At 45.0% G+C, this 24,508-nt stretch overlaps 1 protein-coding gene across 1 annotated transcript; it reads right to left on the bottom strand.

Annotated features, from left to right (window-relative positions):
* Positions 1–147: 147 nt before the first annotated feature.
* slc9a5 (solute carrier family 9 member A5) lies at positions 148–23,467 on the bottom strand. The gene is made up of 16 exons (XM_085478330.1): positions 22,987–23,467; positions 17,090–17,392; positions 15,971–16,134; positions 13,728–13,806; positions 13,476–13,653; positions 13,038–13,258; positions 12,427–12,629; positions 10,686–10,775; positions 10,535–10,605; positions 10,314–10,440; positions 8,028–8,119; positions 7,752–7,878; positions 7,406–7,555; positions 5,608–5,677; positions 5,317–5,442; positions 148–4,548 (listed from the first exon to the last, which is right to left on the bottom strand). The coding sequence occupies exons 1-16, from the start codon at positions 23,339–23,341 to the stop codon at positions 3,932–3,934; spliced, it is 2,973 nt and encodes a 990-aa protein (XP_085334456.1). The 5' UTR covers positions 23,342–23,467; the 3' UTR covers positions 148–3,931.
* Between the last annotated feature and the right edge of the window lie 1,041 nt (positions 23,468–24,508).

Below are 24,508 nucleotides of genomic sequence, written 5' to 3'. Positions count from 1 at the left end.
CATTCTGAGGGCGTTTTAGGTTCTGTTACTCTGCACAGGTCTTGAGTAACAGTATCAGACGTAATGAAGCAAGTTTCCCTCAGACATTAAAAGTAAAGCATCAAAAGAGTAAAGCAGGTAGAATAAAGAAGCACGGAGACAGGTGGGCTCATTCAGAAAAACACTCCTCACATTTATTGACTCTTGGATCTCTGGGCCGAAGCCAAAGCTAACACACATTTGGCACAAAGACAGACACGATTCATTGGATTTTTCCAAACAACGGCCCGAATCACAGGCCTAACAGACGAAGACCTGCCGCTGTGCAGAACGTTCCCCTGTCTCAGAGATTCAGGCATCACTGCGGCAATGATCGACTGGACACGGCGAGGTCATCCCCTCGCATCCACCGCATCAGCTCCAGGTTCAAGTATGTTTACAGTGCGAAGACCTCTCTACAAGCAGCGACATGTTTCCTGTTATCACGGCTGCACCACGAGGCGACAGCAGAGACGAAGCAGATCACAGCAGCCTGCTGCAGCCACTCAGCGTGCACTTCACTCTGTCTTAATTCAGGTCTTTGCACTTCAGTTATTTACACATGCGCTGCTACTTTGTGTTAGCTTTTTCGAGGGGTAGCTTCAGCCTAACATGCAACGAGGAAGGAAAAAGAACAGAAGAAAGACCAAAATGTCTGGTTTGTGCTTGGGATGCCAACTTTACCTGTGTGAAGTTACAAAAACAGGATGCCACAAAAAATATGTATCGGTCGTTTTAAAGCAAAGCTGATTAATTTTTGAATCAAAATATTACAGGATTCTGAGATGTTCTCAGGCGCTTTGTTTTAAACGAAGGACAAAATAAAAATGTGTCAGTTCAGCGAGCTGGAACAGGCGTTGGCGTGTTTACTGAGGTTGAGATGTTGACATTTCTGTGAGTCAGGTGGCTTTGCAAAGACTTTTATTTACTCTGAATGTCTTAAATCCTGCACTCTAGTAAAATGAAAAACCTAACAGCAGCTATACTGTTAGGCAGGGAGTTTCAACTTAAAGATCAATAAACTGAAAATGAAAATTCTTTGGAAAATAAAGAAACTGTAACCTTCTTCCATCCTGCAGCTTCCTGTGTGACACTCACAGAGTTTTATAATTAGCTCACTCCGGCTGAAATGTTTTGAAGTGCAGGTCAAAGATTGATGTCGCTTCTGGGTCTGAAAAGTGAAGCCAGTGCAGAGCGTATTATTTCTAATGGCCAGCAGGGGGCGTCTCCTCTAATTGTAAAAACAAAACCCTATATTTGGATTTGTATGTATATGATTATTCTATATTTATTTCCTGATGAGTGCATCGTCTAAAACTCTGGTTTCAAGTTTTACTGAATACAACACGATGTTCATTTTGGAAATTATGGTCCCCTTTAAACTAAAACAGAGGATAAAGCCGGCTATGATTTACGGCACAGCTCTCTTGCGACTGTCAGAGCCACCTCAGCCCGAGGCTTCAAACACGATGCTGTCTTTTATATACAGTCTATGGAGCATCAGCACTGTGGAGAACAGTGAGATCTCATGTCAGTTTTTTGTTCTGTGTGCTTTCTGGATCGAGAGGCCGACGGGACTTTGAGGGTGAAGCTGAGCGGCTGCAGATGCTGCAGATTTGTGATCGGCTGACAGAGTAAAAGCAGCTCGATGAGACGTTAAGGCAAAAAAACATTCTTTGGCAAAACAAGAGAAAACTAAAGAAACATCACACAAACATGTTTGCCTGCTGGTGGGATAAGAACGTGCGGACGGCCCGGAGACTGTTGTCCACCTCTACACACACACACGCACAAACACGCACACACACACGCACACACACACACACGCACACACACACACACACACACACACACACACAGAGAGAAACACATGCAGTAAGACATGAACACTGAATCAACACACAGCTGAACACAGACACGACAGAGTAAGGCAGTTACAGACGGACGCACGCCATAGATATGTTCATTATGCTTGTTATTACACACTTTGGTCATTTAAAATAAACTATTCTGTAGATTTTATATGTCTGCAGTTTTACAAAATACATTTTCAGATTTTTACGGTTTACGAGCAGCTTTGACAGAATAAATACACACATTCAGATTCGGAGCAAAGCAAAGAACTCTGTCAGAAAAGCTTCTATCAGCTCAGGTTAAAGGGTGGCAGCAGGTGGAGGCCTTAACACTAGCATCCCCTCTGTGCAGCAGCGCCCCCTGCTGCTGTCTGCAGTTGGGTTTTACAATCTGCACCAGAAAATTTGCCTCAACCAGCAACTGATTAAAGGACATTTAAAGGGAAAAACAACCTCTGAATTTGTGAAGGTATTTGATTAGTAACAAATCAACATTAAACAGGTAAAATCAGGCCCAAGTCAGCAGCTGCAGAGAGGGGTTTGAATGCACTTTGCTACAACCAAGGACCAAGGATTATTTTTATTGTTTTATTCATAATCTGTGATTATATTGCACTCACTATGTCACTTATAACTCCTTCACTTTGTAATAAACTACATAAAATATGAAATTGTCCTCCAACTTGTAATCAAATGGACTTTGTTAATGTCCATCTGCAGCAAGAATATGCTGATACGTGATTACGTAGTCATAAATTGCAGATTTGATCAATAACACACAGATTTTCCTACGCAGACCTACAGCAGAGCAGCAGCGAGACTGAGAGCTGATTCTGTCCATGAGGCCACACAGAGATCAGACGGTTCACGTACAGACTCAAACAGACAGTGAAAGGATCAACTAAAGAAGTTTGTCTGCAGGACTTTCTGACAGAAAGACAAAGGCCACTTTGACTTCACGGCCCTGGTCGTGCTTTTAAAGTTACTTATAACTCTCTCCCTGTTTGCCATCCACTCTCAGACATCAGGATAAATAAAGCTGGCAAACATGTTTATGAGAGAGAAGAGCTGACAGGAAGCTGCATATTTAATCTTTACTAGAACGCTGATGTTTAAGGTGCCTCGGTTTTATGCCCACTGTGAGGACATCCATCTGTGGTGCTAGCGGTAGAGCTTTGTCTGATAATCACTGGGTTGGCAGGTTGATTCTAGGCTTGAGTACCTCCGGATGGTGAACAGATAGTTAGTGTTTTGTGGCCTCTCCACTTTTAAAATGAATCAGAAAGCTTTGAAGGGAAACTTCTCTTGGCTCTGGACTTAGATGTTGATTAGCCTGCCACTAAAAATAGCTCCAAATAAATACACTATGTCCTCCTGTTTATCTGATAAAACTACAGAGAGCTTTCTGAAGGAATTACCAAACCTTTTCAGAAAGCTTTAAGGCTTCAGCACTGGGCTCAGAGCTGAGAGCCGCAGACTGAGAAGAAACGATCCTGATGAAACAGCAGCAGGAACTCAGCTAATTCACTCAATCATGTCCAAAAACTACAACCACGTGGAGCTTTGGAGTACCATCAGTCTGACCCCTTTACCCTGCTTTGAGGTCAAAAGACAAAACTCTGCATTTTTGAGGAAAATGAAAAGGCTAAAGAAGCGGAGACAGGAAGCTGAAAGCCACGAGAGACACATAAACACACAGCTGCTTTGAGTCTGAACATGAGATCTGATAAAATCTGTAACATCACACCGTTCACCTGCCTAACAGTCACCTGAATCTGAACACCTGTCTGCACCTGTGTCGGCTGGTGACGCGCAGATCAAAAGCAGCAGGTGACCTCTGACCTCTGCAGGTTGGTCACATGGAGCTCAGGCTACAGGAGAGAAGATCGGACCTGCTAAGAGGTGCAGCTGTGGGAGGATGGATGATGAGCTAGTTTCCTATTGGACGGCCTAACAGGAAGCACATCACCTGATGTCTGTGAGTATCCTGAAGCTGCTGATTGGTGGAGTCCAGCCCTGCTCTGCAGGTGGCTGATGTTCCACTGATCTGGCATCTGCTGTTACAGTTGGGTGGGGCCTCTGCTGTGAGGCTCAGGAGGGGGCGATGTCACCAGGCTCCTCAGGTACACACAGGGGGTCCTCCTCCTCCCAGAGCCAGGGGCGGAGCTAGGTGGCGGAGGTGGAGGCGGCAATGGCCCGGGGGGCTTCAGGGAAGACATGAGCGGCTGCATCTCCGCAGCCACTCCCCCTTCCACGTCCTCTTCTTCTTCCTCCTCCTCCTTCTTCTTGTCTGGGAAGAGGAACGAGCCCTGAGACACCTGAGGTCCGATGGAGAAAGTGCTGCCCGCTGCGCTGCCGGGTGGCGTGTAGGAAGCTGGGCGGGGTCCACCCAGCCTGAAGAGGGCGCTCACCCGTGGGTGGATGGGCTCAGCAGGGGCCGGTGGGGAAGAGATGCTCTCCAGAGAGGAGATGCTCTGGTTCCAGGCCTGCTGGAGGTCCACTGGGATGATCTTTGTGGCCTCCAAAGACACGCAGGGGGGAGGCGAGCCCAGACTGCCTTTCCACGGCAAATGACTGTCCTCACTGGTTGGTGAGGAGGGTGCGGGTGGTGGTGAGGGCGGTGCAGGTGGTGGTGGTGGTAGTAGCGGAATTTGACACCCTTCCAGAGCTGCTGGCACTGAAGGATGAGACACAACAGGGGGATAGTTACTGAGCAGCGAGGCTTGAAAGACTTAAAGGTTCACACTCTGAGAAAAGGAGGAGATTCTGATTCTGCTTTTAGTTAGTCATGTGACTTTAATCAGACGTTCACCTCAGGGACTGCAAATCAAAGATGGATGTAGCTTCTGGATCCAATAAGTAAAGCCAAGACTGAAGTGCCCAAAATCTGCAGTCTTCCTAGCAGCCAGCAGGGGGCGACCCCTCTGTTTTCTACAAGAAGTCTGGCTCAGATAAAGTCTATGAGAACATGTCCCTAAAACTCACTTAATCTGTTAGCTCAGTAAACACTTCCTGATCACTTCACAGCTTTATTTGCCTGTTCAGTTCATTTTGTGAATGCAACATGATTTTAATTTTGTAATTTATGGTCCAAGGGCCGCTGTCCTGCAGGTTTTAGATGTGTCCTTGGTCCAACACAGCTGATTTAAATGTCTAAATGACCTCCTCAACATGTCTTGTAATGTCCTGGTAATGAAATAATCATTTGATTCAGTTGTGTTGACCCAGGGTGAGATCTAAAACCTGCAGGACACCGGCCCTTGAGGCCTGGAGTTGCCCACCCCTGCTTTAAAGCATGTCTTCCTTCGGATTAATAAGTTGCTACATTATGAGCTTACTGTGTCCCTCTGTCTGCCACTCCACTCCTCACTTATTACATCCAGATTCACACACACAAGAGAGTTTGAGGTCCACTGAGTTTTTGAGTGACACAGTGACGTTTTACCCGATTTGGGTCGCTGCTTTGGCGTCTCGGCCTTCCGAGCTATGAAGGTGATCCCGACGTCTTCGTCTTTCTCTGGATCTGAATGTTCAGCTTTGTCCTCCGTCTCCACGGGAACAACCACCGGATCTGAACACAAAGACAGAGAATCACGTCTGCTGATAGGTGGAGACATTAAAATCCTCTCTGATGGCAGAGGAATCTTTCCTTAGACGTTCAGAGCAGATGTGTGGATGCGTTGGTAAGTAGAAAGAGCCCGCTGAGGCTGCAGCGCGCTCTCTTTATTTGCGTTACCTTTGTCCTGCCAGCTGACGTTACGTCTGGGTTTATCGCTGCCGTCCTCCTTGACGTCGGATCCTCGCCGCTGTTGAAAGGGGAGAGAGCAAACGCAGTGAGCCACAACAGGAAGCAGCCGGCCTTCAATCAGCAGTCCTTCGTGACAGACAGCGGTAAAAGCCTCTGCGCTGTAATCCACCAACCGTTTCACAGTCTCAAATGTCATGTTACAGTTAAACAGACTGACGCAGGGATCCATGTGCACGTTTAGACATCTTTGTGAGGACAGAAAATTGGATTGCTACTATACTTGTGGGGACAAAGTGCCCGTCCCCACAAGTTTAAGACTCAAAATCTCTTTAAAACCTTTAAACGTTGTCTCTCTCTTTCATCTTCCAGCTGCGTCACTCAGTATGAAACGTTTACAAAAGTCTAAAATATAGATTTCCTTGGACCCGTCCAACGACCGATCCACCACGTGTCCATAGTAATCTGCGGACCGCACCGTGTCATTTAGAGGGCTGTTAGTGGTAAAATGGGATTCTTTGTGAAAACAGGTTCACTCCAGAATGTCTTTTTCTTTCTTTGTTTTTAAGAAATAATCCAGTCATTTTCTGTCCGTCTGGTTCTTTCTGTTTACTGAGCTTTCCGCACAGGTAGTCCGCTGCATCATGCCTGCATAAATAAAGCTGAATGAATAACTCGCACCTCCATAATCAGCTTCGCCCACACGACACAAACAGAGAAATTTCGCCATCCAGCTGATCCGTCAGCCTCTCTGTGATATTATGGACCTGAGCTGGAAACTAGCAGGACTTTACTGAGCTTACAGAAGATATACACCCAATAAAAATGCTCGATTTGGAGCAACGGTGAGAACAGATGCAGGTACTGCATGATGTGCACTTTAAGTCCCAAAACAAGCCCAGTGAGAGCAGAGCAAAGCCAAGCTTTAAACAACTGATGGGGTGATCGTGGCTCAAGAGTTGGGAGTTCGCCTTGTAATCGGAAGGTTATGGTTCTCGGTCGTTGTGTCCTTGGGCAAGACGCTTCACCAGTTGCCTACTGGTGGTGGTCAGAGGGCCCGGTGGCGCCAGTGTTCGGCAGCCTCGCCTCTGTCAGTGCGCCCCAGGGTGGCTGTGGCTACAACGTAGCTGCCATCACCAGTGTGTGAATGTGTGTGTGGATGACTGGATGTGTAAAGTGCTATACAAATACAGGCCATTTACCATAACCGATCAGTGCACAATGAGACTCACTCATTTCACAACACAATGACACTGTTTGTCTTCATAATCTTTACGCATAAAAATTTTGCTGTGACACCAAAGGAAACATTTTCCAGCTACAGTACAGTAGATGTAGAAGTAGAAACACTTTATGAAGTACATCTACTGTACTGTATTTTCCTCCATCATCATCATCATCATCAGGAGTCATCTGATCGTTCCAGATCCATTCAGTCCAAACAGAGCAGGTCATGGGTTTTCTCTTGATTTAAAAAAAAATACATTGTTCAGAGCATGCTCAGAAAAGTGATTCTTAATCTCAAGCATTTCACTTCCTGGTTCATTAAAGGTGAAAAAAAAATCCCAACCAAACTAGACAACCGCAAAAACCAGTCTGTAACGACAGCTGTTATTTCAGCATCACAATCATTCTGTTTAACAAGAAAGACCGAGGACCCTGGGACCGACTAAATGCTGGAACAGTCTAAAAGCTGTTCCTAAAAAACTGGCGTCTGGTGCACTAAGCAGAACTTTATGTTTTCTCTGGACTTTGGTTAAAGCTTGTTTCGGTGACTGATGCGTCTCACCTTTTTCAGGCTGCGTTCCTTCTTGTGGCGTTTGTATCGGGTGGATTTGAAGGTCTCCATGCGGCTCCTCATGTTCCTCTGAAACACCTCCCGGTCCTGGCGCTCCTGCTCCCCCAGCGGCATGAAGTGACGACTGTAGTGGGACTGATACTGAACACAGAGGACACCAGCCTCAGCCTCACGCACTCAAACACATTTCATTTCCCAGTGAGACCTGCTCCCCTGTCCTGATCTTCTTTAAAGATCTCAATAATGACTTTAAAGACCCTGAAACATCTTGAGTGCCCTCCAACACAATCTCCACAACTTTAAGAAACCTTGGGGCTCCAAGAAGGGAAAAACTTACCCGTCTCCTGGGTTTGTACAGGTTTCCAGCGAGGACATGGTGCGTCTCCATGTCCTCCTCCACTTTGGCTCCAGGAATGTTATCGATGACCTGGAGGTCCAGACACACACCGCTGCCGTTCTCACGTCTGGAACAGACAAACATCAGCGAGCATTCAGGCCAGTCAGAACTGAAAAGCTCACAAAGAGTTTGATAATTCACTTATCAAAGGGCACAGGGTGAAACCTGAAACTTTTATGAGTCCGGCAGGGCAGATTTTGCAGTCATGTGACTCACAGATAGTTTGTGACGTTGGTGACTTCGGGGAACGAGGCTCTGCTGGCCATCGAGGGCAGAGACAGTCTGGCTGAGGTCAGGACGTTCCCACCCTACACACACACACACACACACACACACACACACACACACACACACACACACACACACACACACACACACACACACACTCTTCAAAACATGTCTTACTGCAGGTGCACTACTTACAAATCACCTGGTGGTACAGTTTGGTGGTTCAAACGAAGCGGTGACCTCCACAAAATCAAATGAAACCAACAGCGAAGCACCAAAACTTGCAGTTCCTTTAATGACCACCAGAGGCCCCAGCACTCAGTCAGTCATAAACAGTATTCAATCTGAGACCCTCCCCATTTGTTACAACCCACAGTTAATGTTATTGTAAACATGTTTGTGGTTTTCTGACAGGCAAAGGGACATTTCACCCTGAAGTCAAATTAACAGGAGCCACCTGAGGAATTCCAAGCATGTCCCACTGGGAGGAAGCTCCAGGGTAGACCCAGAGTGGATATTCCCACCTGTTGTGCTGTTTATCCATCAAACTAAAAGTCTGTTTCCAGAAATGCTGACCTGGTTTCTAAGAAGTTTTCTGTAGGAAAAATGATAAAGTTACTGAATTTTTAAATGCTGCGTATGGATTTTTAGCGGTGGAGATTTTTGTGCTCTCCTAAAAACATATGATGGATCGTCATATAATAAAAAGGCTGTCTCGTTCCTGTTTTCCTCATAAATCTGGTCCAGGGGTTTTCCTCGTCTCAGCTGGTGGGCTGATAAATAAAACTCACCTCTGCTCTGACTCTAATGTCGGCCTCACGGGGGGACTGAGCGTTAGCCTGGAGGCCCCTCACTGTGTTTCAGGCTGATTTATTAAAACGCTCAGCTTGTGCAGGTGCGGGTCAGACTGTTTGTGTTTCACTCTGCTGACCAGGAAAGTTCACAGTCGTGAAAGGAGACGCCAACAAGTCCAAAATCAGAGCCAGCTCAGTCTGAGAACACTGAGACAGAATTTAAAGGAAGGACCTTAAAACTGGAAAATTTTCAAAGCCATAAAAGAGACGATTTCATGTCTTTTCACAGGCAATTTATCTCCAAAGGTGGGAAACTCTTTTGTCAGAGAGGTCAGTGTAGTTATTCTTCTTCTTCTTTCAGCTGGTTCCTTCAGGGGTCACCACAGCAGATCATCTGCCTCCATGTCACACATTCCCAGCATCCTCTTCTGTCACACCCACGCTCTGCACATCCTCCTCCTCTGAAGTCTTCCTCTTTTCCTCCTGCCTGTTAGCTCCATCTCCATCCTCCTTATATATCGCTCTCCCTGCTCTGCCTCTGTCTCTGATGTACTCATTTATAATCCTGGTCCAGCTCGGCCTCCATCTCCAAACCACACATCACAGCAGGTCTCACTGCCATCCTGTAAACCTTCGCTTTCACACTTGCTGCTGTCTTCTGTCACAACTCAACTCTGACACTCGTCTCCACCCACTCCACCCTGCCTGCACTCTCTTCTTCACCTCTCTCAAGCACCGTCCTCTCTGTTAATCACAGCGTTAAACTAGAACAGGAAATTTTTTTTATAAAAAAGCAAGTAGAGCAGAATGAAATAAAACAGAATAATACAAAATATAGTGTGTCAATAAGTAAAAGCTAAATAAAATAATACAATGAAAGATAACATTCCTGAATGAAATAAAAGTTCATAGAAAAAAAATCATTTTCTAAATATTTTCAAATTATATTTTCAAAGTAAAAACAAATGATGCTGTTTTCTTAATGCGTCTGGATTTGTACGAACTGATGCTCAGGGATCGACGAGTCTCTGTCATATTTTGAATGTTTCTAAAGTGTCGTCTTCCTCCTACACACAGCAAACCTCTGTCAGCTTCACACTGAAGCCTACTGACTCTAATTCTTGGTTTAGTTCTCCACCTGGTGGCTTTCAGAGGAACTGACAGAGACGGGACGTCATCGCTCATCGGTCCATGAAATATGCAAGTCACTGTCAGCAGAGAGGGATTATACCTCGTCGTTTACGGGCACGTGTGTGGTTCTCTTTATGAATCTGGTCCCTTTCATTTTCATTTTCTGAAAGTTTTCAGTGTTGGCAAAACCAAAAGCCATAACTGACTTTCATACATGTTATTGATATAAAACTACGATAGATGTAAAGCTGACACGCTTTAAAACTCTCTCGATGTGACAGTGAAGGACTTGCTGGCTGCTTTCCTTCTTTACACTTAATGTTAGTAATGCTTGGATGGTTTTTCCGACCTGGTCGATGACGCTGATGGCGTCTCTGATGTTGATCTTCTGATAAGCCTCCCACAGTTCACTCTTCCTGTAGACGGACTTCCTCAGCAGCAGCTTACTCAGGTAGTTCTTGTCAAACTGCTCCCACCTGAGCTCAGACAGGGCGACAGGTATGAAACACTTTGTCTCTGCAGCTTCCTCTGATGTTGCTGTAACATTGCAGTGATGTCGGGGACACTCACTTGTCTCTCCAGTGGTGATATCCCTGCAGTCCTGCGATGTCCTCCACCGCAGTCAGAATGTGGTCGAAGGCCTGGAGACAAAACATTAATGAGAAGGGCGACGGTGAAGAAGGTGAAGAAGAAGAGGAAAGGGGGAAGAAAAAGAAGTCACCCTCTCGTGGATCTCCTCGTTGATGGTAGGCTTCCTGTTGGTGGCACGAGGAACTTTGAGCCACTTCACCAGCGGTTTGATGGTCAGACCCTGATGACGAGAGAAGAGTCTCAGAGAGCTTCTGGTCAAAAGTATGTGGACACCTCCCCCAGGACCTTCTCTATTGCTAAAGTCGTGATGGCACTTCCAGTCTAGCATTTTAATCTCAAAGAGACATTTACCATCGAGGTGGCAGCAAACCCACCAAAACAGAGCCATCTATCTTCGCTGTACACGCGTCTGAATCCATTAAAAGTGGATTTACCAGCACTGGATTCTCCTGTGATGGAAGATTTAGTGGAATTTTCTTTTGCTTTTCTAAATATTCCTGAGCCTTGTAGCAGTGTTTTTGCCTTCTGGTGCTTCTTTTTGTACATATTAGATGAATTTAATGTATACTTTATTGATCCCTGTGGGGAAATTCCTCTCTGGATTTAACCCATTCACTCTATATAAGTATAAGCACTGATTCTACGACATTACAGTGGAGCTAAAACTGGTGCAATGTAGCCCTGCCTCATGTCTCAGCCCCCCAGAAGACTCACAGCCTCTGAAGCAGTGTTCCAGTTTCTTCTACTGTTTCTCTAAAACAGCTCATGAACTTGAGAAGTGATTTGGTCATAATCCAGAGATGAGTCAGCGTTATCCACGTCTAAGTCACGTTTTCGTTATTATCTAAGTGATAAACCATCATCTGTTGCACTCAGACGGTAACTCATTAACAGAAGACATTTGTGGGAATCACCACCGTCTGCTGAGGTCCGTGATTCATGATGGGAATCAAAGGTCCTTCAGCCTCAACGTCAACTCATGACTTACACCAAAGTATACTCTTTAGATTTAGTGTTTAGAATAGAACAGAATAGACTAAACAGACGCTAACTCAGTTGGCTGCTTCTGATTCCAGGGGATCCTTTTAGCTGGAAATGCTTATTCTATCTAAATTAAGATGATATCAAACACATGCATGTGTGATTAACACCTAAGATGATGGAAGGATGAATCTGTGAGTCTTCCTAACAGCCTGAAGCAGACACAGTTAATGCTGGGTCCTCATTTTGATTGGTTGCTTTGCAGTTGACTCCGTTGGGTGACTTATAATGATGGTGAGAAGGCCTTAAATGGGTTTTTTTGGAACCCAAAAACAATTCCTGTTTGTTATCTGCAGAGGCTTCGAAGCACACTGAGTGCAGCATGAAGGACAGGGATGGTTGGACCTGCTGCTAAAGTCTGTTTCACTAAAACTTCCAAAAAATCCACGTAAGAAATAAGGTATCAGCCGAGTCCGACTTTCCTCCAATTTCCTCGATAATTTCACCACTGAATGTGAAATTAAAGGCCACTTTATAACATCGACAAACTCGTTTCTGTTTTTTTAAAACACTTAACTTGTGACAGATTCCAGGTCTGACACAGATCAACAAGCGAGTCAAATTTCAGTCAGTCAGCAGCCAGTTAGTGAGAAAAACAGAAAAATGGCTGAAGCGAACAGACGCTAATCGGTCAAATTTAAGGGGGGAGGGGAGCAGGGCAACCTCAGGTCGCCCTTTAGCCACGCCCCTGCTCCCATCTGTGCAGAATAGTGTAACTCACTGGTGTCAAACTAAATTTAATCTGTGTAAAAGTCACGGCGTGGGTCACCTGACCTCACTCGTTTGCTCGTCTGTCTTTCAGGGAGGGCGCTGAACGCCGTCATTCCTACCTGAAACATGACGGTGAAGAAGACGACCACGATCGTCGTTGCGACGAAGTAATCCTTGGCTTTGACTTGCTCGCCGTCTAGCAGTACCACCAGGGCGAACGCCACTGCTCCTCGAAGGCCGCCATATGACATCACCACCTGGTCAATCTTCTCCAGTGGCACGAGGCGGAAGCGGTTCAGGACCCAGGTCTGACCAACCACACCTGGAGAAGAAAGGACGACAGTTTCACCTTTGTGCTGCATGAAATATCTTAATTTAAGGGTGGAGAAGATTCGACATATTTTCTGGATTCAATTTAAATTCTGCGCGCCTCCTTTCAGCAGGGAGAGGTGGAGCAGGAGGGGGAAAAGCCTTAAAGGTTAAAAAGGAGGTTTTTCTCTGTCTGATACGAGTGTGACATTTGAGCGTGCTCAGTTAAAGATCAGCCATGCAAAAGGTCACCGCAGGAAAAGCAAACAGAAAAGGACAAAGCTGGTTTATTCCATCAGCGATCATCGAGCAGATGCTCCGTATTTTTCTGCTTTTCCGTGAAGCCGCCGTCTCCTCGCACTCTGAAACATATCCTAGTAAGATGCTGAACTATTTTAAGACACGATGGAAACCGACTGACCGACAGCTCTGAAAATTAAGATGAAGACGAGGGTGCAGGACACCAGGCCCGTGTCCCAGGCCCACTTTGACTTGTCCACAGCTGAGATGCCCAGGAAGATGAAGATGATGGTCTCTGCGATGCTGGCCAGAGTCTTCATGGTGTACTTCACCGTGGTTCGAGACTTCTGGGAAATGTTGGCCTCCACATATTTGTTGGCCCCGATGCCACAAAAGGTCATGCTGAGATGTGACAAAAAGACAAAGTGAGACATGCTGTAAAACTTAAAATCAGACCAGAGTTGATACAAAAGATGGATGGAAATGTTTTTGTTTTTGCAACCAGAGAAGTCGCCATCTGCTGATGATCAGAAAGAATGCAGATTTGCAACACCTTAGACCCAGAACCCGCTCCATCTGTTGTACACTGGTAGTTCTGATTTATAGAGGATGGACTTACGACAGGATGGCGGACAGGGAGAAGAGCTCGGCGGTCAGGTAGGCCAAGTAGACCATCAGGAAGACGAGGAGCGGCTCGATGATCCGGACTTTCTTGGTGAAGCGAGTGATGAAACCCAAGATGACGGCAAAGATCAGACCCACCATAGTCCCCCCGATACTGACGATGAGGAAGGAGGCTGCAGGAGAGGAGGAGGACGTAAGTCACAGGACTCAGGTTTAAGTCAAAGTTTGATCCTTTCTGTGGACTCACCGACTCCTTTGAAGTAATCTGCTGTCTGCACATTCTCTGCTCCCACTTCCACAAAGGAAATGTAGACTTTATATAAAACCTGCAGAACACAGACAGGTTTAGACTGTAGGTGTTTGGAGGTCTGAGCCCACGGACGGTCTAATGTTTAGTGATCTGCGTCTCGGGAAAATCAGTTAAAGTGCAGGTGCTTAATAGCACCACAAGGTGGAGCCTCATTCTTTTTTTGTTATTTGGAGCTGGAGCGCTCACAGGCTAACAGAGGTCATCATGTATGACCAGGCAGCAACCTTTGACCCCGGGGCTGATAAATGAAGCCATCATGAGGTGATAAAAACTGTAGTTCCTTGAGTGGCCACTTGAGGCTGACTTCAAAAAGAGTCATTCCCCCAACAAACGGTTTCCATTTATAGCTAATTATTTTGTTTTGTTGTTTTTTGTATCTCACCTGTATAGATTTTGTTCACATTTAAGGACTGGCAGCCTCAGCCGGCGGTTCTCTGCTCAGCCTCACCTCAACTTAATTAAGTTTTTAATATACTCAGTGTCTCAGCAGTGTGGAGGTTCACACGTATTGCTTCACACGCAAAAGATTCCAGATTTGAAAGCAGGAGGTGACACAGAGCAGCCTCAGGGGTCACAGGCTGCTGCACTCCGAGTGTCAGCCCCGTGGGAAGGTTGTGTCAGGTGGGGCACGTGCTGCAAAAAATCTGCTCCCAATTATTGCAGCTTCATTTTCTGCGGCTTCCCTTTGGGAAACCTCTCAAGAAGTCTGTGCTGCAGTTTCTGTGATTTAAACTCTAATACAATCAAGATGAAGAAACATGTTGTTGCTGTTCTGTTCACTGCCAGGTCACCTCTGTACGGTGCATTTTTGAACGTACTGCCCAACACTAGTGATAACCAGCTGGATATCAGCTCACTTCACTGGGTTATATTGCTTTCTTTTTTATTGTCCTGCAGTGGAAACCCCCTCCCTGCTTTTCAAACACTGATTTCATGTCCTCTGCTCTCTAAGCTGATTCACACAGTATGAATCTCCACTTTATACCCACAAATAATCATTTCACAGCAGGAATTCCAGGCATTCTTACTGTTTACAGGACCTTAATGTGCTGCGTGACAACAGTAAATTATGGCGTGCGGCTTCGGGGAAGCATGCAGCACTCAGCTGAGCCTGAACAGTAATAACTGTGATGTGAAGCGATTGAGCAGCAGTAGTGAGCGGCCAGCCTGAGAAAATGAACTCCTTCCTTCGTCCTGTGCTTGCAGGTCATGGCTGCAGTGCTCCCACACTTTGGATTTTTCCATTTCTTGGTGGGATTAGCTCAGATTCGGAGTGCTGCTGAGGATTAGACAGTTGCAGTGTTAATCTCCTCACAACTGATTAATCTCAGCTTTCTCAAACAGTAAATGTGAGAAAATGTGAAGGTTCTGCTCTTCTGTCCTGGTCTGTGTTCATCACACAGCTCTGCTGCTCCGATTCACCAGATTCTGTCTCTTCTCTGTCTCTCTTGATGTGGAGTAACATCGTAAATCAGCGGACCTGCTGCCGCTCAGACCGGCACCAGCACCCACACTCGACCTTTCACTGCCACCATCACTTCATACAAATGCAACAAGTGAAGTATGAAGGAAACGATATGTTCGCACAAACACGGCCCACAGTGCGTCCTTGTGTGCTAGTCATTGTTGACCTTGTAAGCCGCTCTGTTGCCACAGCAACACACCTGACATGATGAGGCATGTGTGAGAGCGTATGTGTGTGTGTGTGTGTGCAGCTCTGCCTTAACATATCATGTGTTTCTGTGCTGGTTTTACACCTACTGTGGGGACGTACGTCTGTTTGCTCAATTGCTCAATTTTAAGATGTGTTTTGAACAGGAAAATACTGTGTGGAGATGCACGTGTGTGTTGTTTATTTTTTATTGTAATTTAAGTTAGAAAATATGACCTTTGATATCAAGAACTGTTTTGCAAATGTGTCAGCAGAGATTTCACAGACTAAAAAGAAAGAAAAACACATACATACAGAAAATAAGTTTACACATGTATCAGAGTTTCTGGTGATATAATCATGATATAAAAACTTGTATTATTATTGGAGTCTTTCAGGATTGGGTGATAAGTTACAATTTTAACACCATCAGTAACAATAACCAGCTGGTGATTGTTATTGACTCATGTGTGCGTGCCACTTTCCATCCCCCGTCCCTTGTGCCTGACGGACTGTGTGTGGTTCTCACCACGGTGACGGCGTCGTTGACCAGTGACTCTCCAAACACGATGATGAAGAGCGTTTCATTGACGTGAACCTCCTCGAACACGGCCAGCACCGCCACGGGGTCGACGGCTGAGATCAAGGCGCCGAACAGCAGGAAGTCCAACATTTCGGCCTGCACGTGCTCATCTGCAGGGACACGCGGGAAATATGAAGAGACGGGACAACACAACAATAACAGGAAGTTTCCAGTTTTAAACGAAGCAACTTTAACATTTTAAAGGAAATTATTCTGCGCCACTGGTTCTCAGATGGTCGGCGAACTCTGTCAGTACTGTGTTTGCAATGATTACGAAATCTATCACAAACCAGTGAAGACAACAGAGAGTTCAGAAGAGAGTGCAGGTAGGGTGGAGTGGGTGGAGATGAGTGTCGGGGGTGATTTGTGACAAAAGGATAGCAGCAAGAGTGAAAGAGGAAGACCTCAGAGAGAACATGCAGGGGGCTGTTGTGACAGAGGAGGAGACGGAGGCAGGTGAGCTTCTGTGGGGAAGGAGAGGTGATATGTGTTTGTTTATTCGCTGTCATATATAAATCGTGCTCAAGAGTAGGAAGCATAACCACGACCATGATATACATGACCAAAGTAAGTAATGAGGTCAGAACACGTCTAAAAAAACCTGTGAGAAACGAAGAGTTAAAGGAAGAGGAGGTACAGCGGCTCGTTTCAGACAGAGGATGGACCGGAGGGACACACCGAAGCCCAACATGACAACATAAATAAGGACTATGTTGAAATTTGGATTACGGAAAGCTGCTCTCACTGAGTCCAGAAAATAACAATAAAGGTGGAAATGAGCACCATGAATCTCCTTTAGAGGCACTTAATGTACTGTAAATTTACTGCTGTGTGTTTGTCCTGAACAAATGCTGTTCGCTGGCACATTTAACTCAAATTTATTCACAAGTTATTTCTGTTTCCTGGAAAGAGGCGCTGCCTTAAAGACTAAACTCAGAGAACAACAAACTGATTGCTGTAAAGAGCTCGGATTGAGGGCAGACTATAAATTTACACAGAGGTGGGGCTATGCAGGACTGCAGATGCACACCTGTGACCTATGACCCCTGCACCCACAGCACTGACCTATGAACCCCAGCAGTTTGGCAGCGTACAGGGAGAACCCAGTGCAGAAGGCGTTCCACAGCGTTCCCACCACAGCGTATGTCAGGATGGCTCCCAGGTTGTCGAAGAAGAGCCTGGCCGGCATGAAGTATCCGGCATCACCCACGATGGTCGGCAGCAGGAAGAGGAAGAAGAGGCTGGGCTCTAGCTGGTATAGCTGCTTCTTATTGGCTATGAGGACGACCCCGCCCAGGACCAGACCCAGCAGAATCAGCATGCAGCTCTCTGGGACCACGGTGGTGAAGCGCTGGGAGAAGTGGAACACTGCAGGACAAGATGCACCGATTACAAAACAAGGCATGAAAAAGTTTGCATGACTTCGTTAAGTTTAATTATTTATCTGCTTTTCTTAATTTACCTTCTCTACCTTCTGTTTCCTGCAACAGCTCCTCTTTGTTCCTTCTGCTACTAAATCCTATGTCAGCTCTATTTTTCTCCACCTGCTTGGCTCCACAAACATCTGACTCTGCAGCTCCTGACTCGTACTTCATTTTAGTCAGGTCTGCAGGTGTGAACACGGACATGTGTCGCACGTGTGCTGAGATGTGAGGAGGCAATTATTTGCTCTCTGAATTGTTGATATTTTTGCATTTGATGAAACACATAAACAAAAATCAGCGCTGCCATTGTAGCCTTGGACATGCAGTTAGGAATCCATCAAGGCCTGCGGTGAGTCACAACAAGACACACACACACACGCTGGTGATGCTCCTCATAAATCAGGACACAGGGAAAAAACATCAAAGCCTGAACGAACATACTGTGTGCGTCTGTTTCCATGATGATTCATTTACACCAATCAGAAGGCTCTGCTCCATCAGCCAGGGCTGGATCACCATCCAGACAAACTGGGAGTCAGAGGAGCCTCTGACTTCCTCGTTATCATTTCAGTCGACATAATTTGATCAGCTGAAGCAGAATGAAGCAGAACTACAACTGATCCTACAAGTCAGACGAACCCAGAACCTTCAACTGCATCATCATCATCATCATCATCATCATCATCATCATCATCATCATCGTGCTTCCTGAACATTCTGCAGACTTTGATACTGAACTTTTCCAACTGAAATAAGTCTTTTTAAACAGGGTAACTCTGCATTTTACTTAAGCTGGTCATCGGGATCAATGCGCCGTGTTCTCCGTGACCATGGATAACAGCGCTGGGTCATCCTCACACTGAATTCTCCACATACACACATGGAGCATCAGCTGTTTGCAGCTTTTAACTAGAATAAAATAACAAAACATGAACAAAACTTTAAATTTCATGTGTGAATGAGCTTTCTGCCTGACTCACATATATGAACGGATATGTGTGTGACGCTCTTACAGAAAGCAGTTCAGTTACATGGTGTACTCGTACACGACTCTGTGCTCTGGATAACAGATAGCAGAGGAGGCACAACAAGAGGAGCGATACAGTCCTTCAGCTCACTGTAAAGAGCGTTGCAGAACTTTTCTAATTTTTCTAACCAACATCATAAGATAACGTCTGTCGATCTTTGAGCTTCTGGGTTTGTGTCTTAACACTTTAAAACCTGAACCATGAAATAATTACTTAGTTTGTCAAACAGAGTGTTAAATTAAACTTTCTGACAATTTAATTAACTATTTATGGAAGCCCGTTTCCGCCACTAAATAAAAACAAAACAGCTAGTATCCATAACTCAAAATTTCGAGTTATTTTTCTCGAAATTTCGACCGTGGTCATATTTTTTATATGCTATGCTCAATAAACTAACTGCTGTGCATTCAATGAACACATTTAATAAACTATAATTAACAAATAAAATGTAATAAAATAACAATGCAGCCCATAAATGTTGAGTAAAGAAAGAACTCGTTGTCTGATCAACATCAGTCTGAAATAAAATCCTAGATTTTGGTGCTTGACGCTTCATTGCTTGTTTCAAGAGAAGCATGTTTAATATTTGCTTTGTACAGTAGTACACACACACACACACACACACACACACACACACACACACACACAGCCGAACCACCTACACACCAGACGCACAGCGAGGACAAAAAACACTGAGAACATTCAGCTGCTCAACATGACGTCCAGACATGGCCATTTATACACCACACATCCAAAGCAGCTCTGAAAACAGAGACTGACAGCGTCTGAGTCTGATTCCTCAGAGCTGCAGAGCTCCACCATTAAAACTCATCCCTGAGGCTTGTCTAAGGAGCTTGGAAAGAAAAGCGTCTGGACTTCTTTAGGTTAGGTCCAGCTTTTCTTTCCAAGCTCCTTAGACTACGATGACCTGGATGACTGAGAACCTTCACAGACATCGCTGAGGCTTCATCACCATCAAGCTACACACATACGGTGGTTTATTCTGACTCACTGCAACATGAATCGCCCTTCTGCCAAATAAAATCTAGAGCAACAAACACTGATTCATCCACTGCAGAAAATAGTCCCCAAAATGGTCTATTAACTCCTAAATGATAGTGAACAGTCTCTTAAAGAAATGACTGAGCCTAAAGTTTATATATCTGTTATGGAGGTTTGACTTTTGAAGATCAAAAGCTTAAAAGTTTTAGCTTTAAGAATGTTAAAAGACACCAGGAAAGAGCACATTTGTCTGAGACCGTCTTCAGTGTCGGATTAACCCACCCGTGGCGCTCTGTGAGCCTGGAAGAATCTCACAGTGACAGGAAACGGGGAATTTAACAGTAGATGCTTGTGTTCGGCTTTAACAACAGGAAGAACACGCAAGAGATCACCAGACCTGCTGATTTATGTCTAAATGATCTGAATGTGTGCAGCCAGCTAGAACAGAGCCACAGTGTGTGTCTGTGTGCACGCATGTGTGTGTCACTAACATTACCACATTAGTAAGCAGTATGTATAGCATGTGCGTATTATTGTCTTGCAGTGCAGTGACTCACCAGCAGCTTGGGAAGTATTTATGTCAACAGGTATTCCTCATGTTGTGGGGACTTAAATGTGCAATCATGCTATGGGGACGAGTCATTTTAACAGGGACGAAAGCGTCAAATTTTTAAGGTGAATGCAGCATTTAATGTTCGAGATTGTCTCCAGGAAGTGAATGAGAGTCATGGAAACATGGCTGTGTGTGTGTGTACCTGTTCAGACGTCTTTGTGAGGACCAAAAATTGGAACCTTACTATACTTATGGGGACCAACAGTCTGTCCTCACGAGTTTGAAGACATTTTTGAGATTCAAAACGTGGTTTTAGTGTCAGGGTTACAATTAGGTTATGCTTAGGTTTAGGCATTCATTTCGAAGGTTAAGGTCAGAGTTATTGTAAGCGGCTAGGGTAAGTGTTATGTCAATTAGATGTCCTCACTAAGATATCAAAACGAGAATGTGTGTGTGTCAGTTAAAGTCCTGCTGCTCTGAAACGTTCTGAAACACTGAAGCTTTCGAGGATCGAGGTTCAAAGGTTTCTTTGTTCTTTTCACATTTTAATACTACATAAAGTTTATTGTTCATTACTATTAATGTTTAGCAGACGTGGCCAGTTCTTGGCTGATGAACAGACTCATCAACCCACTCATCCAAGCACACACGCCACATAAGCGACCTCTTACTCTACCTACAGGGACTCCTTCAGTTGTGTCAAGATGGAGACATCTTGGGGAAACTGGGGTCTCCTCCGGGATATGGACCCGGGACCTCAAGAAACCCAAAGATTAAGGATCATTCCTCTACGCTCTTCTTTCATCTACTCCTGTGCTTGTTGCTCCCTGTCAGTGGGACCCTTTCCAGCTGAAAGTGGGCTCTAACAAGATGCTGAGGTGCTGGGGTAGCACCGGTTCAACAGGATGCAGCTGATATTGAGCGGGTAGTAAGCTACTTGCCCCACAGGTTCAGGTTTCGCCAACTAAACTACTCTGTTGTGGAGAAAAGAAGCACTCACTTTAATATTGGGCTTTGAAACTCTTTGAAGTGTATTTAGGCAGCAGTGGGAGTCCTCTTGTGGTATATGCCAACCACAATCCTCTTATTTTTGCACACTGTAGAGAACACAGATCAGCACATGATGAGAAGGTGCTCATTTTAACAGCTCTGCCAGCTGGATGTCCAACATTATGTCTGTTTAGTTTTTTTTTTATTTTGGGAGTTTTCTTCTTCAGTTCTCTTAAAAGTGCTTTTTAGGTACCAAGCTGCTGAGAACAGAATTGGTGAAGGTAATCTTAGTATCTTCATAAATACATTTGTTAGTCTTAATGACTGAAGTAACAGCTGGTGTCACTTTTGCTATCTAATCATAACAAAACAAAACCAGCCATATTTCAGACAGAAAGGGTGCAGGTCGAAGCAACAGCTTCGGTACACCTACCCCTCATATTACACAGTTTAACCAACCGTGAAGTGATTGCTACGAGTCATTACGTAGAAGAGTCAGATAAAAATTTATGTCCAGAAACAGACATCAATAGCTGAAACGTGCTGTCAATGTTAAAAACTGTTAAATTTGAACATTTACAGTGATGCAAAACCAACAAATACCACCAATACTACTGATAATAATAAATGTTATACTTAATATTATGTTGTACAGCACTGATTTATTGTTGTGGCCTCATTTATCTGGAGTCTTAATTTCTTTTTATGAAAACAATATAATGACTGATTCTGTTCATGTTTTATTCACTAAATATGATTTTCTTATTTTGAACTTGGTGATATCTCAGTTTTCTGATCTCGCTTCTTTTTATGACCTCCATTTATCGTCTAATCTAATCCCCAAGAAACTAAATGTGTTTTATTACTTCGACAACTTGTTTATCATGTGAAGATTAGTTTTATTTCTGTCTTCTGTCTGGGTGGCTCATTTTTAAACTAAGCGAATAATCAGAAATAATCAGATAGATATAAATAAAAGTTGTTCAACACTGGATTAATTAACATGAAAAGAAGGCACTGTATGGAAGGCCTCAGGTTTGACGATTTCCTTTGGGTTTCTGTAATATTACTTAGAAATCCAACCTTTATTAAAAATGTACACAGAAGAAGAACATTTCATATGCAACCAAAATCTTAAAAAGCTCAGTTATTTTAGTTTGTACAGATGCCATTTGATTAAACTTGGTCTTTTATCGAGTTGTTCAGCATGTACAGTGACTGATAAAGATTTCATAGGAGAACTGTGAGGCTAAAACCAGCAGTTAGTTCTTCCTCCTTATCTAAAACTCCAATCATTACTTTCAAACTCAGAAAATATTTTAAACTCTTGTTTTGTCGATTACAAAAGTGTTCATTATCAGAGAAAACTATAAAAGAAGGAAATTATCCCAAGCTGAGTAGGAGACCCCACTGGGGCATACTGCTAAAATAGCGTGGTCACTTGTTGGTTAATATTATTAGTAAAATATTACAATTATTGGCAGTTATAAGTGTCTTCGTTTTAAAAAAGAAAATATTTGTTACTTATTTTTTCAACCATTTAATGAATTAAGCCATCAGCTCAAAGTCACCATCAGTAATGAGCCTAATTCTTCTTTTAAAGTTGTTCTAAAAACCCTGGTAACAATCAAACAAAAAAAAAATCATTTACTTTTGCTTTTCTCTACCATTTTTTAAAATTATTATTATTATTTTGGTAGCTGACAATAATCAGGGTTAGAAACATCACCAATGATTTAGACATCAGTGTTTACTATATCAAAAATGGGGTGGGTTCGGGGGGCCCAGCAGGAACTTTGTGGCCCGTGGCTCCGCAGCAGGTGAGTCCGGCAGTGGCTGCAGCCATTCCCTGACTCTCATTAATAAACTTCCAGTCTGGTTCCAGCTGCAGTAAGGAGACCAGTGAAGTTCCAGTCTGTGTACTGGTGCCGGGAAACAAACACACACAAACACACACACACTTACAGATCTTGGCCACGCTGGCCACCAGTAGCCAGATGGCGATGATGTACGGGGTCTGGACGTAGCTCCACTCCCACTGGACCACCCGGTACCCGCCGCCGTGATGATGATCATGCTCCCCTGCGTCTTCCTCCTTTCCGGTGCCGGTCGGCTCCTCTGCAGCGGACCGGGCCAAGGCGACGCCGGGCGCCCCGTATTCCGCCCCGGGCTGCGGGAGGAGGAGCGGCGGGGCGGAGGGAGAGGCGGGGACCGGTGGAGAGAAGCCGAGCCCCGGCCCCCGGAGCGACGGAGCGCCCGTCCCGGGCAGGTCGGCGGCGGCGGCCGGCAGCAGGAGCAGCATCAGTCCGAGCGGCAGCATCTCGTCCCCGGAGCTCAGCGGGCGGACATCCTCCGAGTCTTTATATACACACCGGGACACGGAGAGGACGCGGAGCGAGGCCGGGAGCCGGTTTACAACATCAACAACACACACGCGCGCGCATGGACCCACGCTCACACACACTCAGACTCCGGTAAGACACGGAGGAGGGGACACCGGAGCCGGCATGTGACCCGCCCAGTCCCCCTTTAAAGAGACGGAGACACTGCAGGTGAAGCTCTCCTGCTGACTGACTCACAGCTGATGCTCGGTACCGATCGGCTATGACGTCACACATCAATACTGCTCGGCGTGACGTCAGATTTTCAGTTCATTGACATGTTTGAACTTTGCAAACATCTGGTGATTGTAACTGCTCCTTCTTTGGGAGGATTACTGAGGAGGAGCCATGTTTCTGGAGAAACATGGTGAAGGGGCAGAGCCAGCTTGGGGGGGGGGAACACTGAATGAGAAGACATGAGGTCACATCTGGGTCATTCTCCAGCAGAAGGAAAAACTATATGAAGATTTAATAAATGTATGAACAGATGTGATCATCTTGTAAAACCAGAACATGAACAAGTTAAACTACAGTCCTCACCCAAAACAGCACAGTGTAAAGCAGGCTCATGATTAAATGACAGCCTCCTGAAACAGACTGTATATAGAAGATGGGAGTGATAATCGTGTCAACTCGCTGGTCAGTAAAGTCCAAGGAGTAGATGCGACTCGGGCACACTGCTATGGAGGACCACAAGAGCCGCACACATGGAAATAAAGAATTCTGTGCTTAAATAAATTGTACAATAAATTATGCATTTGTAAATTCACTATTTACAGAATTCTTTATTTCCATGTGTGTGGCTCTTGTGGTCGTCCATACGCCGCACCCTGCATAGCAGGAGCTTTTTCACAATGAGGCCGCCACAACCAGAGGCACTAATTAAAGCAGAGAACGAGAGTGTTCACCCGAGCCGTAGCTAAAAGCCTGGACCCGAGCTGGAAGGGAAAGACTCTCGCCCCATTTAAAAGAAAACAAAAAGCAGTGGTCAGTCTGAGAAAATAAGTAGAATTTTATCATTTTTCCATTTCACACAATACAGTGGAAATACACAAAACCTCCACACAGAGCAGGGATGTCAAACTCGTTTTACATCACGGGCCTGG

This window comes from Copadichromis virginalis, linkage group LG1, assembly GCF_057382275.1.
Source record: "Copadichromis virginalis isolate Kocher_CV1m ecotype Utaka linkage group LG1, C_Virginalis_male_GT1.1, whole genome shotgun sequence".
Classification (NCBI taxonomy): Eukaryota; Metazoa; Chordata; class Actinopteri; order Cichliformes; family Cichlidae; genus Copadichromis; species Copadichromis virginalis.
This window is presented reverse-complemented; position numbering and strand designations above follow the sequence as displayed.